At 39.0% G+C, this 15,901-nt stretch overlaps 2 protein-coding genes across 26 annotated transcripts in view; both read left to right on the forward strand.

Moving 5' to 3' along the window:
- The window catches only part of LOC106565164 (mucin-6-like), a 116,938-nt gene that overhangs the window by 1,488 nt on the left and 99,549 nt on the right, over window positions 1-15,901 (forward strand). The gene's annotated exons all lie outside the window — the stretch shown is intronic.
- Window positions 13,625-15,901, forward strand: part of LOC106565167 (uncharacterized) — a 52,799-nt gene continuing 50,522 nt past the window's right edge. Inside the window, exons 1-4 of one of the 2 annotated variants that reach the window (XM_045691493.1) lie at window positions 13,625-13,783; window positions 14,107-14,139; window positions 14,629-14,940; window positions 15,078-15,128. In XM_045691493.1, coding sequence (XP_045547449.1) covers window positions 13,726-13,783; window positions 14,107-14,139; window positions 14,629-14,940; window positions 15,078-15,128 — 454 coding nt within the window. In that variant the 5' untranslated portion in view covers window positions 13,625-13,725. The remainder of the gene's footprint in view (window positions 13,784-14,106; window positions 14,140-14,628; window positions 14,941-15,077; window positions 15,129-15,901) is intronic. The other variant, XM_045691494.1, reaches the window with a different exon arrangement.

Consider the following 15,901-nt stretch of genomic DNA (forward strand, 5'->3'; position numbering starts at 1 on the left):
AAATGTTTTTAGATCTGGTGGGAGTTTACATTAGTGATCCAACAACTAAACCCTTTCCAACAGGTAGGATACACATTAGTTTTGTTTCTTCTTTTAAATGTACTTTGTGGTGCTTCTTAGGGCTGTGGAGGTCTCAACATTTTGTCAGCCAGTGATTGTCAGGCAAATAACTGTCGGTCTCACGGTGACTGACCGTTAATTAACATAAACACATTTAGCATCTCCTGGCTTCCACACATAGCCGACAAGCCATTTAAAAAATTCTAATAAATCCAATTAATATAGCCCACACCTTCACAATAAATCCATAATTTATTTTAGACAGGTCTACAGAAACATGATATGAAGAATATTTAATCTATTTCAGAAGAAAAGAATAGCATACTCTGAGTTGTCCTTCTGTTAGGGCCTGATGTGGCTATGCCGAATGGCTGTGGGCTACATTAGTTCTTTTAGCAGACAAGATTTGCTAATAATTCTGTGGTATTATTTTGTATTATTTTATAGTATTAAGATTACAATTGAACAAAGTAAAAACATTTAATATAAATATTTTCTTAAAGGATTTGAGGGAGTGTGCACACGGCTATTCTGTGTTGAGCGGTTAACAAAGAAATAAGTACTCTTAAATGCTTAATTTAGAGTTATTAATGTAACTGTAGTTGTTCTACAAACGATGGGCTCCATGTTTAGATTTTTAATACACAGTAAGGCTGAATGATGAGACTCTAATGATGATTTGAAAAACGTTGCTTGAAAGGCATGATCTCTGCTCTGTTTTTTGCGCAGGTTGTACACACTCCAGTAGTCTGTCATTCACTATTTGACAAGCCATTGTAAATGGCTCAAATTACATGGTGGCATCCCCTATGTTGCCGTAATGCACCTAAAAAAATCCATGCCTTTTGCAGCCCAGAGTGCTGCATTGCGCCCTTCTCCCTGAGTGTGCTGCGCTATCCGAAGCTTTTTCACTCACAAGGCTCTGTCACCTGATCGGGTCTTTCTCGAAGACTATCAGTTAAGACAGACACAGCAGGCACACATCTGCCCAATTCCGAGGTGCCTATTTAAGATATTAGAAGAACTGTCCACATTTACTTTTTACACATTTACTTTTCGTCAGCCAAGAAGAGGCCTAACGAACAGCAAAAGCACTAGCCTATGTCAATCTAATATCCCCCAAAGTACCAAATTCGACCTATTCTATTCTGTGCGAGTAATAAATATTCCAGACATAGTAATAATCCTACATCAGGTGTGTTGGTCGTCTTTCTCTAGTTAGCAGATAAAACCTAAACAAATAGAATAGCTTCATCTTACCCATTTTTTAAATTAAAACATTTCCCCTGATTTAAGAAAAGAGGATGATATTTCATTAATTAAATCAACCCATATAGATACCTTTATTTTGTATAATCAGATCCAATGACTTTGCCTTGCACCAGGTTCGAATACTAGTTCTACTTTGACAACTGACACCCCAAAGTGGCCACAGGATTTTAGTTTATTGGCATAATAAATTGTGTTGTGTGTTAACTGTTATTCAAAGAAATTGTTGTGTGTAAGTATCCATCTCCAGCTGACTAATTGTCTTGTCTTAGACAAATGAAACAACTGAGACATACCACCTCACAATATAAATGTAGATCAACTCTTGAGATGCAGTATTGACCCTGAGAATACAAGCTAATGTCCTTCCCAATGTCACCAAACAGAAACAGCTGTGGGAATATGGCAGGGAGCAGTGGGTGTGGCTTCTGGAGTGGGCGTGTTGCTGATGGGATTGACCGCTGTCTATCTCTGGAGGAGGACCAGTGAGTACTTCTGATCCTGCATAACAAATAATTTGCAAACATTTTCCTTCTCATGTTAATGTAAGTGCCTTTGACATGGGTTAATCTTTCAACTCCTTTTGGTCATATTGAATAGGGTAGGCTATATTGAATATAATTAATTTAGCCTAATTTGTTTTTCAGAGAAGAACAATTCTCAGAGGTAATAATTCCCTTGTGAATATGATGCAGATTGTTTCAACCTTTAGTTCTGTATTGTCCATGATGAGATGTTATTACCACAACCTTCTTATACTTTTATGTTGTACAGACCTACATCCAGACAGCATGATCACAGCCAATGTATGTTCCAAAACAAAATACATCAAACATACACACACTACTAACACAACTACACACATGCATGTACAATCACAAATTGTAATTAGATTTTAATTTTGTTTCTGTTGTAGGTGATTTGGTGATGGGAGCTGTGAGCAGTGCAGGCATGTTGGATCTAAGGGATGCTGGGGTCTATTCTCTCATCACCACTTTACCGTTCACGTTATTGCCCTCAGGTGAGTTTGTATCAGATTGTCTTCTGTCCCTGTCTTCTCGACCTGGGACGGGAATTTGGGACCCTCAGCACAATAACACTTTGTCACTCAATGTCAACCGTACTAAGTTAAAACATCAAATAAATCCTCTTGGGGCTATGGGGCAGTATTGAGAATTTTGAAAAAAATATGTGCCCATTTTTAACTGCCTCCTACACCAACTCAGAAGCTAGAATATGCATAGTATTGTTCAGGTTTGGATAGAAAACACTCTGAATTTTCTAAAACTGTTTGAATGGTGTCTGTAAGTATAACAGAACTCATATAGCAGTCAAAACCCTGAGACAAATTCTGACAGGAAGTGGATACCTGATGTGTTGAATTACCTTTAAGCCTATGCCATTGAAACACACAGGGGCTTATTAATTGTTGAGCACTTCCTATGGCTTCCACTAGATGTCACCAGTCTTTAGAAAGTGTTTTGAGTCTTATACTGTGAGAACTGAACGAACAAGAGCCTTGGAACGGTGGTGGCCGATTAGACTCTGGCGCGCGAGTTCATGTTTGGGTACTCTCATTCCAAAACGTTTTAAAAGAGAATGCAAACGTCCGCCTTGAATATTATTCATGTTCTGGTTAAAAAAGGCACTAATGATTTATGCTATACAACGTTTGACATGTTTGAACGAACGTAAATATTTTTTTTTCCCCTCGTTCATGACGGAAGTCCGGCTGGCATAGATCATGTACTAACAACACGGAGCTTTTTGGACATAAATTATGAGCTTTTTCGAACAAAACTACATTTGTTATGGACCTGGGATTCCTGGAAGTGACATCTGATGAAGAGAATCAAAAGTAATGGATTATTTACATAGTATTTTCAATTTTAGATCTCTCCAACATGGCGGTTAGTCTGTATCGCAAAGCGTATTTTTCTGGGCGCAGTGCTCAGATTATTGCAAAGTGTGATTTCCCAGTAAGGTTATTTTTAAATCTGGCAATCCGGTTGCGTTCAAGAGATGTAAATCTATAATTCTTTGAATGACAATATAATATTTTACCAATGTTTTCGAATAGTAATTATTTAATTTGTTGTGCTGCTTGACTGGCGGTTATTGGAGGGAAACGATTTCCTCAACATCAACGCCATAGTAAAACGCTGTTTTTGGATATAAATATGAACTTGATAGAACAAAAAATGCATGCATTGTCTAACATAATGTCCTAGGAGTGTCATCTGATGGAGATTGTCAAAGGTTAGTGCATCATTTTAGCTGGTTTAATGCTTTTGGTGACGCCTGTCTTTGAATTGACAAAACATTACACACAGCTTTTGTCAATGTACTCTCCTAACATAATCTAACTTTATGCTTTTGCCGTAAAGCCTTTTTGAAATCGGACAACGTGGTAAGATTAAGGAGATGTTTATCTTTCAAAGGGTGTAAGATAGTTGTATGTTTGAGAAATTTGAATTGACATTTAATTGTTTTCAAATTTGCCGCTCTTGATATTTCACCTGTTGTTGATTGGGTGTACCAGGGGTGGGACGCTTGCGTCCCACATAGCCCATAGAGGATAAGGTGTTAGTCAGAGCATCTTGAAAGCATGAGATCAGAGATGTAAGTCTACAAGGTGATTTGAGACAGGAAGAGAAGTGTCAAGTGACATTAAGCATAGCAAAGTAACACACACAACCACACCCACACTTACGCGTGAGCGCACACACACACACACAGAAATACACAGAAACTCTAACTCAGGCTCCCTCTGTGTTGTACAGGCCCTGTTGAAGAGAATGGACAGTCATCTGAAAAAGACAATGTAAGTTCAGAATCACCCACTGTGTTTGGTGATTGTGAACGACTCTCAGTTTCAGATTGATGTTACATCTTTTTAAATTACATTACATTTACAGTACTGTAGAATTAAAGGACTGAAGTTAAACTGTCTGTTTCTTTTCTCTAGTCTGATACGTACCACGTATACAGCTCAATCCCCGACAGACCAGCAACCTCAGCCCAGACGGATGGGTTGTACAGTCTTCTGCAGACACACTGACACTACACCACTGGCTTCTGTTACATGCCTTTCCATAATATAGGTTACTGTGTTACTATTTTTATTCAAGGGTTTTGGAGGGGTCATACTCCCCTTTAAACATTTTTCTTTTCCCACCCCTCAGTAAATGCTAAATATATGCTGTATTTATATATATTCTGTCATCTGTGTTATACCGCCTTCCATAACTGTTGAATAGAATTAATAAAAAAAAAAAAAATGAAATCAAAATAAATACAAATATAATATAATATTTTGGTTTTAATAATGTTTACATTGTTGGCAACATCAGATAATCAATACTGAAAAAGACAGATTTCCTAAATACTATTAAACTACCCATTCCCCATGTTTACCCGTTATTTTCCAAGTTCCCCGTTTAACTTCAGCACTTCAGTCTCCCCTCCAATGTGCAGTGTTGTAGACATGTTCTAGCATTTTAGTCCAATGACTGTGGAGCAGTTAAGATGAAATTGGACTTTCATTTAAAAAAAAATCTCCAGTTAACATGGGAGATTAGCCTCGTTTTACCTTCCAGATAAGGCTCTTGAGGTACAGTAAATACAAAATCAAATGCTTTCTTTGTCACGAATCCCACCGAAGGTGGCTCCCCTGCCTGCTCGGGCGGCGCTCGGCGGTCGTCGTCGCCGGCCTACTAGCCGCCGCTGATCCCTTTTTCCTTTTCGTTTGGTATGTCTTATTGTTTGCACCTGTTCCTTATTTGTGTCTCTTGATTTATGGTTATTTAAGCCTGTTTAGCCCGCCCAGGTTTGTGCGGGATCATTTTCGTCAGAGTGTTTTTGTTGTTGGATGTGCTGGCGATCTACTTGGGTTATTTTATATGCGTACTGTGGACCCGTTGTAATTGGGCACTTTGCATTTCACGCCGGTTGTTGGCGTCGACCGTTTTTTTGTATTTAAGGAATAAATACATTTTTTCCTTACCTCTGCTCTCTGCGCCTGACTCCTACCACCACTCCTAGCATTCATTGACATTCTTGCTCTGTTTGAAATGTCCTTAGCTGTAAAACAAAAAAGCAAGCAGAATAAATTGACTTCAACAGTTCCCCCATCGTTGTTAGTATTTTACATTATTTGATATTGATCTTGATTATTTAAGTTAATGCTAAAAATATGTACTGTTATCTATGTCATCAATTTCAAGCCATTGGTGAAGACCAAGGTGCTATTTTCCCAGGTTTTTCTTTTCAGTCCATATAACTACCCTGTCATCGAAACAGAACCTCTTTTGGTCGGTTTCCCAGAGACAGTTTATGCCTAGTCCTGGACTAAAAAGCATGTTCAATGGATAATTTACATATTTTTACTCCAGTGGTAGGCTTAATCTGGGTCTGGGAAACCAACCATTGGTGTTATGGACTACAGGTAGTCAAGGACATTGATCATTTTGCTCTTGCATCCAGATTCTCTGTATTGTGGTCAGTTCTACTGTGATGGGACAAAGAGGCCTACATTCTCCTGCAGCAGTCAGAGACAGTCTGCAGATCACACACAAACCAGTACATGTATGCTGTCACGTATCCATACCTACAAACAGATGCACGAGTGCACACACACACACACACACACACACACACACACACACACACACACACACACACACACACACACACACACACACACACACACACACACACACACACACACACACACACACACACACACACACACAACAGGGTGGAAAGGCTCTTTCCGCATCCTATACTTCTGAAACTTCAGCGTATCACATTTCAGACACTCGTGTTCAGAAGGCATTGATGGAAATACTGTTGAACCAAACCTCAGATACCTCAGATACATTTAACTGAAACAGTTCAACGTCTTAACCAGACTATTTTAGCAAAATATGAAAACCCAAACTATAATTCATCCTCCAAAAATACCAATTTGAGAAACAAATTCATGTTTCTGACTATTGCAACAAGCATCTCATGAGCGATGAAACCCCACTTGTCATGCTATATTTCCATGGAAATATTCAGTGTTGTTTTCTGCTTACGTATCTGCACCTCTGTTATCTTATTAAGCTAATAACTACAGCAGATAGGAAAAATATTGCCTCTAATGCACACTGTGCCGAGTCATATGGAGCCACAGCAAGAATGTTTCTAATTTTTTACTTCTGGATGTTGGCAATATATACACTGTAGTTGTACATGAAACCTGCTTTTTATTGTGCAGTGTAGTTGTCAAAGTCAAACAGGTTAAAGAAAGCCTGAATAAAAGTAATTTCCTCTGACAGATAAGCAAATGGTTTTGGGTCATGTTAGGAGAAGGAGACATTGACCTCTCCCCAACCACCCATCACACCAGTTGATGGACTTTCTATGTGGTTTTAATGTGAGCAGCCTCCTCATCCTCCTCTCTATTTAAACCATTCTCTCAGACACAGACACCATACTTATTATGTAGTTAGTGACCATCTGTTTCTCTGAAAAACTGCAGTGAAACATGAAACTCATTACAAAAAGTGAGATCAAAAGTGTTTTATTATTCTTTATCATTCTTAAAGGGATAATCCACTCCAGAAACGAAACTCGTGAAACACCTGTCAATTTGATGATCGTTTATGTTCTATGAGTGTGTAGTGGATTTTTGTTGTTGTTGATTTCACATAGAATTCACATTAGTTGACGACTCAACCAAATGTAAATCAAAACTAGACGTTTAACTGACGTCTGTGCCCAGTTTGTATTTACACATGTTAGTTACAAAATTACGTCAGATCAGACTTCATATTTAAATGTATCTCACACCTTGTATGAGCAATGGTAATACGTTTCTAGAATATTGAGTTGCACCACCTCCCCCCATATGTCGATTCCAATGCTTCCCACAGTTGTGTCAAGTTGGCTGGATGTCCTTTGGGTGGTTGACCATTCTTGATACACACGGGAAACTGTTGAGCGTGAAAATCCCAGCAGCGCTGCAGTTCTTGACACAAACCGGTGTGCTTGGCACTTACTAACATAATCCTTTCAAAGGCACTTCAATATTTTGTCTTGTCCATTCACCCTCTGAATGGCACACATACACAATCCATGTCTCAATTGTCTCAAGGCTTAAAAATCATTATTTAACCTATCTCCTCCCTTTCATCTACACTGAATTAAGTGGATTTAAGAAGTGATATCAATAAGGGATGATAGCTTTCACCTGGATTCACCTAGTCAGTCTATGTCATGGAAAGAGCAGGTGTTCTTAATATTTTGTATACTCAGTGTACAACATTTACATGAGCAGTGGAGGCTCCTCAGAGGAGGAAGCGGAGGACCATCATGCTCAGTGAATTTCCCCAAAAAATGGTGAAACATAAAAAAAAGTTATAATGTTTGGATGAAACTATACCAAATATGTTCACGTCACCAAATTGTTGATTACAACACACTGTTTTGCAGTGATCTACAGTAGCCTCAACAGCACTCGATGACCAGCTGCCTCTAATTGGAGATCATCCCCCCCAAAAAAAACATAGAAAACAACAACTAGAACCCCACATAGAAATACATAAACTAGACAAAACCCTCAACATAGAAAAAAGAAACCAGACCCAACATAGACATAAATAAACTAGAGAAAACCCTCTGTCATGCCCTGACCTACTCTACCATAGAAAAATAAAAGCTTTCTATGGTCAGGACGTGATAGAGACAAAGAGAGTGAAAGCCAATAGTTGAACAGTTTTGAATGAGAGAGAGAGAGCTATATTTTGTAGTTAGTTTTTTTCACTTTCACTTAATTAGCTAGCAAATGTGGCTAGATAGTTTAGCCTACTCAAACACCCGGATAAAACAGAGGGATGCTAAATTAGCTTGCTGGCTATGGCTATACAACACTGGAACTCTTCCGTGTCAAGGTACGCTTTTGGTTTCATCAATTTATTCCCACTGAGGCCCAACGGTGTAACTGCTAAACTGCTTGCTGCTGACTGTATGATGTACTGTATGTTTTACTAACACATTAGTTCTAGTAGCAATGTTGACTATGACGTTAATATGGTGACAACTATGTAGGCTGTGTGTAGAAGTTAGCGGTTATGATATGAAGGTTTGGCTTGGAAAAGTTCTCTCGCCTGGAACAGCAAAGTGAGCACAACCACACCCACAACTGCAGGCATGCATGCACTTACACACACACACACACACACACACACACACACACACACACACACACACACACACACACACACACACACACACACACACAATCTCACTCCGGCTTCTTCGTTGTTCAGGCCCTGTTGAAGAGAATGGACAGTCATTTGAAAATGACAATTCAAGTTCAAAATCACCCACTGTGTTTTATAAACCACTTTCAGTTTCAGATTGGTCTTTTATCCGTTTAGAATACATGATATGTACAGTACTGTAGATTCAAAGGACTGAAGTTGAACTATCTGTTTCTTTTCTCTAGTCCGATACATACCACGTATACAGCTCAATCCTTGAGAGACCAGAAACCTCAGCACAGCCGGATGGGTTGTACAGTCTTCTGCAGGCACACTGAAACTACACCACTGGCTTTGTGTAGCATTGTACAGCTATGTCTCACATGTCTCATACATGTCTCATACAAATACGGCGGACTATGTATTTTTGTAAAGACAAAGGACATGATTGTGGACTACAGGAAAAAGTGGATCGAGCAAGCCTCCATTCTCATAGACGGGGCTGTAGTGGAGCAGGTTGAGAGCTTCAAGTTCCTTGGTGTCCACATAACCAACAAACTAACATGGTCCAAGCACACCAAGACAGTTGTGAAGAGGGTACAACAAAACCTATTCCCCCTCAGGAGACTGAAAAGATTTCGCATGGGTCCTCAGATCCTCAAAAGGTTCGACAGCTGCACCATTACATTTTACATTTTAGTCATTTAGCAGACGCTCTTATCCAGAGCGACTTACAGTAGTGAATGCATACATTTCATTTCATACATTTTGTTTTTTCTGTGCTGGCCCCCCGTGGGAATCGAACCCACAACCCTGGCGTTGCAAACACCATGCTCTACCAACTGAGCTACAGGGAAGCATCCTGACTGGTTGCATCACTAACTGGTATGGCAAATGCTCGGCCTCCAACAGCAAGGCAGCAAGGTTGTATTCTGCGCATGTGACTAATAACATTTGATTTGACTTGATTTGATATAGAGAGAGACAGAAAGATCTATGGAGTGGTCAGAATATTGTCAACAACAAAAAAATATTGAGTATAAAAATAAATGTTTTATTTTTTATTTTTTTTACTCACCAAAGGATAGAGAAAACGCTTATTAAGTGTGTGGAGTGACATGTGACTTTCCTCTGTTTTGTACATTACAAGAAAAACTCAGTAGCAGAAAGCAACATTCCCTGTCTGTGGTTCTCATGAATGATAATCTGGCCTAAGAAACCTTGAGACATAGCCCAAAGGAAAGGAGTGAGAAAATGATTCCATTCTCATTTAGAAGACCTAATGTTACATTCCTGTTGCAGTGTGAGAAATGTATTTAGAGACTCTCTCTCTCTCTCTTCCCACACACACACACACACACACACACACACACACACACACACACACACACACACACACACCGTTGGGTTAGAGTGAGACCTTAGTCTTCTCACAGAGGGAAAGACATCCTGTTTTTGCAGCTCACTAAAGTAGCAAAGAGACTATTTTGAGCAGCACAGCGGATAGAAACTTGCACTTGTGAGTGAGGACTATCACTACCTTGGTTAAAGTGGAGGTTTGGAGTGACTCCGTCGTTGCAGATGCATTGTCCAGCCAGTCTCTGTGTTGTGTGTTTGTTTGTTGTTGTCTTCAATGCCGTTGTCCTGGTGTACCCAGATGTGGTGACATATGTGACAGTTGAGTGTGTACAAAAACACACAAACCATTCTAGTGGGAAAACATCCAAGACTGTTACACCCCCCCACCACCACCTGCCCCCCTCCGTCCTCCATGGGTGTGTGTGTGTGTGTGTGTGTGTGTGTGTGTGTGTGTGTGTGTGTGTGTGTGTGGCTGATATTGTGATTTTTGTAGAAAAGTGCCCCATTCTCCATTGGGATCCAAACAGAATTGATCCCTATACAATGGTCACCTCTGAGTCAACTTCAACACAGAATACAGACAGAACAGTTGTCTCACAACTCCTCCTCCCATTGACCAACAATCACCAGTTTGGATTAAATCAAATTGAAGAAAAAAATAAAGATGTTGTGTGGATGTTGTGTTTGTGTTTTCAATGTCAGAGATTGGTACTAATGATCTGTAAGGAAAGGCAATCCAGAAGAGCACACGGATGGAGGTGTGAAGAACCTCTCACTTTACCATCATGGGGAACGGATTCAGAATCCTCAATTTTCAGGTCATTTACTACTGAATACTTGAAGTAGGGGTTTCTCCTACAATGAGAAGTGAAGATACAGCACCTGGTATATAGAACATGGTAGAAAACATGGAACACTTCATTATGTTGATGCATGCAGATTTTAAAGTAATGTGCCAACTGAGAGTGAAAGGTTGGGGAGAATCTCCTATCCTCTATGCAGAGCAAGATCTTGATGTGCAATCAAACTGTTAAGGATTCATCAATGGCCTATCAGTTAACATACACCACGCAATATTTTAAAATGTTTTGCAACGGAAAATGAGAATGAGCGTTTCTCATTGGACAAGTCCAAGTAGTCTTTCCCTGTTTCAGCGCATTCTTCTTCTGTTTGATGCCTAATGAACACGACCCAGGAGTTGAAGGCCAACAGACATCACCAATAGTAATCGAAGGAGTAAAAGACCTGATTCACCCACTTAAAAGACCTGATTCACCCACTTAAAAATGGTGTTAATTTTTTGTATTTAAGTTATTCTTGATTACATTTTTTTTAATCAGTTTGGCTTATTGAATATGTCAGTTTGGGACTGTACTATTTGTAATAGTAACTGTTTTCTGCTGTACAGTAAAGATTTAGGAACAAGTTAAATGTGTGTCCAGCATGCTGAATGATTACTTGTGTGAACGTGGGCTTATTTCCCATGATGCTCCAGTCCTCATACATGAATTGCCTCTGCATCGTGACAGTGCGATGTTGTGATTGAGAGTGGTGTGTGTCTCCTCACCTATCGTGTCCCCCTAGTAGACAGCCTGTGCAGTGTTATGAGAGAGGCAGCATAATTTTGGGGTGTTACACATGTAAATCTGTCAGAAGTGTGTGTGTGTGTGTGTGTGTGTGTGTGTGTGTGTGTGTGTGTGTGTGTGTGTGTGTGTGTGTGTGTGTGTGTGTGTGTGTGTGTGTGTGTGTGTGTGTGTGTGCGCGTGCGCGCATGCATTCGTGTGTATGTGTACTGTAGGTGTGCGCATGTGTATGTGTAAGAGACAAAGAAAGAGAGCGAGAGATTCAAAATTCTCTGTTGCAGGAAACCCCCTGAGAGAAAGAGAGAGAATGTTCTGTTCAGCATGGATACTGTGTTTTAAAACCTACTGTAGGAGGCTGTCTCCACTGCCCCAGACGTTTGCTATTGTATGTGCTGTATCAGAATATTACTATTGAGTGTTGGCCAGCTTGTTTATATTCATTCAATAAAGGTGACTTTCTTTCAGACTTGTATGAGGGCTGGTCTCTATGTTAATAGTACTGTATGTCCGGTTATAAACTACACATGAAGAACTGAGATCACATGCATACTTTCACTATGTATCATAGCTATGATTACTCTCCTATAGTATAATATCCACCTCTCGTCACCTAAGAAAACTAACCTGCCGGTTGGTTGACCGTGCTGTACAAATGTTCATTCATGGTACTGTATATAAAACAATTAAAAGATCAGCATGTGGAATGTAAGTCATTATGTGCTGTGTGATTGAGTTGTTACTGCTAATGAACAGTCTCCATTTTACTAATGTACTGCATCTGTATAAATGCACTGTAAATGGACAACAGAAGACACAAAGACATTTGAAGGATGTTTTTTTCTCCCAGAATGAGTAAGATGCTCGTTTGACTTTTTGTCATTGCTAGATGCTGTTTCATCCCTCCAAGCTCAAGGTTAGTGAGATAACATTGTTAAGGGTGACATAGTAAGATCTCCACACACTTTAGTTTTAAAGTCGTTTTTCAATTTTAACGATTTTAGTTTCCCCATTAAATGAAATGTGCTAACAATATTTTAGTCAGTCACTGTCATCTGTTTAGTAAAAGTCTAGTTAACTTAATATGGAGATGTCGTTCACTGACTCTCTGTGTTCTCTATTTGAGGGTATAATGATATTGATTAAGGGAACATAAGACTAAGACAATATTAGAGATTTCACAGATTGCCGTAGTGTGAAATATTATTTTCCTCTGATCTCACAGGCCTTCCTCAGCCTAGTCTGACAGTGTGTCCTACAGTCATCAGAGAGAGAGACTCAGTTCAGCTGTCAGACTCCTCCTGTCTCTGTAACGCAGTGTTTCTTCTACAGGAGCTCAGCTGCTCAGATGAACAGGTCAAAGTTAACCTGCTGAGGTCAAAATACAATGGCAGTACAGTACTGTATTACAATGGCAGTACAGTGCTAAAGGTTAGCTGTTTAGATCCATATACAGTGAGCCTGCTACAGTCACAATTCATGGTAAGAAGACAATTTGAATGTTTGTAGACAATGTACTCTTGTGCCATTTTACCATGTTCCACTTTGGATATTTTATCATACTGTTTGTTGTAATGCTAGTTAGCAAATTACTTCAAACTGGGACATTAAAATGGTATCCATAAATTAATCTGACTCCGGGTAAGTAAAAAAAGTAGAGGGGACATTTGGTCCATAGACTGGCCTGTAACTTGCAAAGGCAAAGAGTCAAGCTCCTCGTTCTGGTTCGGATGCTTGTTCTGTTCTCTTATCTAAACACATATGGACTCAGTACCTAAATAAAGCATCTGACCAATTACACAAGACTTTAGTTCTGGGTTAACCGAGAATGTCTGAAATTACAAGGAGTGATTAATAAAACTCAAACTCAACCACAAATACTGTTGTCAAACACATGAAACCAATAAGTCAAATCTTTTACTCAGACAATTAGTTTGTAGGTTTTGAAAATGTAATTGAAGCCATCTAGTGATGCAAAACATCAGCTGTTAAAGACAAATAGCTACAGACAACAAAAATAGTGACTGATAAATTATTCTGAATGTTCCTCTGCAACATTAGTCACACTTTCCATATGAGACTGGTTTCTGCTATCTGTGGTTTTCCTGTGAACAAACTCCATGTCTACTTCTCTATTCAAACAATCCTCTCTGACACAGTCACCATCTTCTGTTAAGTCAGACTAACAGTCTGTAGACGTCTGATAAATGGCATTGTTCATCCCTGATATGGCTGGTCATCTGTTTTTGGTCATCCTCCTTTTTGGTGAGTTATTCCTCCATTCCAAGTTCCATCATCTATTAGTGCTACAGGATTCTCTCTCCTCTTTAATATGTTACTTCAGGAAGTCTTTATATATTTCTGAATCTCATGGCTGTAATAAGTGTCCTATTCCATTGATCATCTTATTGATGTATTTTTCTCTATCATTATATTTTGTTCAGATCAGAATGACTACTGCTTGATAACATGCCCATGGATCCATTGTTGTATATGAAACTTTACCAACTTCTACAAAGTGTTCTTGTCTCTCATGCTTTTTTTGAATGGCACATTTTCCTGATCAAGACCTATTGTGTTATTTCCAGTCACCTTCCAACACATCGAAGCCCAAGGTCATTGTGAGTGTTTTTTACTTTTACTAAATAATATTACATCAATCAATCAAATGTATCTTGTTAACCTAAACTACATAATTGTAGATGCATTGTTATCATCTAATAGACAACAGTGAATTAATTATTTTTCTTTTTCAAACGTATATCAAGTGCTGCAATATCTATGAGTACTTAAACATTGAAAATGAATTTATAATTAAATGACAAGTGACACACTCCATCATCCCCCACACCATATAAGCAATTAAAATAGTCCATGGGATTCAATTTCATTTCACACGCGAGAATGTAAGGAATTAAGTGAAAGGAAATCATTGTAAACACAGCACACATGACTAAATGGCACTCATAAATAGACATGATATCAAATAAGACATGCTGTTAGTTAAAATAAAGAGAATGGCAGGATTTAGTTTAGTAGTGTTAATTGTGACATATACATTACATTCAAATAGAGTGATGCAAAAAGGAGTCTCTGTTCTTTCCTAACAGATCCAAAACCAGATATTACAGTCATTTCTGATGGGTACTTCAGCGTCTTGTGTTTGATTCCTGGATCCGTCAGTCCTGACACCACCTGTAACCTGTATGTTGGAGAGGAGAGTCAGCCATCCTTCACAGCAAAGATCAAGAAGAGAAAAGCCACCTCAGCAGCCGGAGAGCAGTTCTGTCAATTCACTCCAAATCATAGTGATCTGATCAGTGGTCTACAGTCAGTGAGGAGTAAGGAGGTGAGCTGTGACTACAGAGTGAGCTCAGGACCAAACTCTCTCTCTCCACGCAGTGATGGGTACAGCTTTACAGGTGAGTCATTATCTAAACAAATCTATCAGGGCTGCAGGTCTTCATGATCGAAATCACTTTAGCACATTCTTAGTATTAATATATTCATTCTGACCCACAAACTAAATACCACATTTCAATCCCCAAAATGTTTTTAGATCTGGTGGGAGTTTACATTAGTGATCCAACAACTAAACCCTTTCCAACAGGTAGGATACACATTAGTTTTGTTTCTTCTTTTAAATGTACTTTGTGGTGCTTCTTAGAGCTGTGGAGGTCTCAACATTTCGTCAGCCGGTGATTGTCAATTAAATAACTGTCGGTATCACAGTAATTGACCGTTAATTAACATAAACACATTTAGCATCTCCTGTCTTCCACACATAGCCGACAAGCCATTTTAAAAAGTCTAATAAATCCATGTAATATAGCCCACACCTTCACAATAAATCCATTATTTATTTTAGACAGGTTATCTTAGGCATTATATGAAGAAAATGTAGTCTATTTCAGAAGAAAAGAATAGCATACTCTGAGTTTTTCGTCTGTTAGGTCCTGATGTGGCTATGCCGAATGGCTGTGGGCGACACTAGTTAATGTAGCAGACAAGAGTTACTTATAATTCCGTGGTATTATTTTATATTATTCTATAGTATGAAGAATACAATTGAACAAATTATAAATTTTTTAGATATTAACGTAACTTCAGTTGTTCTACAAACGATGGGCTACATGTTTAGATTTTTAATACACAGTAAGGCTGAATGATGAGACTCTAATGATGATTTTAAAAAAGGTTGCTTGAAAGGCATGATCTCTGCTCTGTTTTTGCACAGGCTGTACACACTCCAAAAGTCTCTTATTCACAATTTGACAAGCACTTGATAATGCCTCGAATTCCACGGTGGCATCCCCTATGTGGCTGTAATGCACCCTAAAAAAATCTGTGCCTTTTGCGGCCCGGAGTGCTGTGTTGTGCCCT

This window comes from Salmo salar, chromosome ssa12, assembly GCF_905237065.1.
Source record: "Salmo salar chromosome ssa12, Ssal_v3.1, whole genome shotgun sequence".
NCBI lineage: Eukaryota > Metazoa > Chordata > Actinopteri > Salmoniformes > Salmonidae > Salmo > Salmo salar.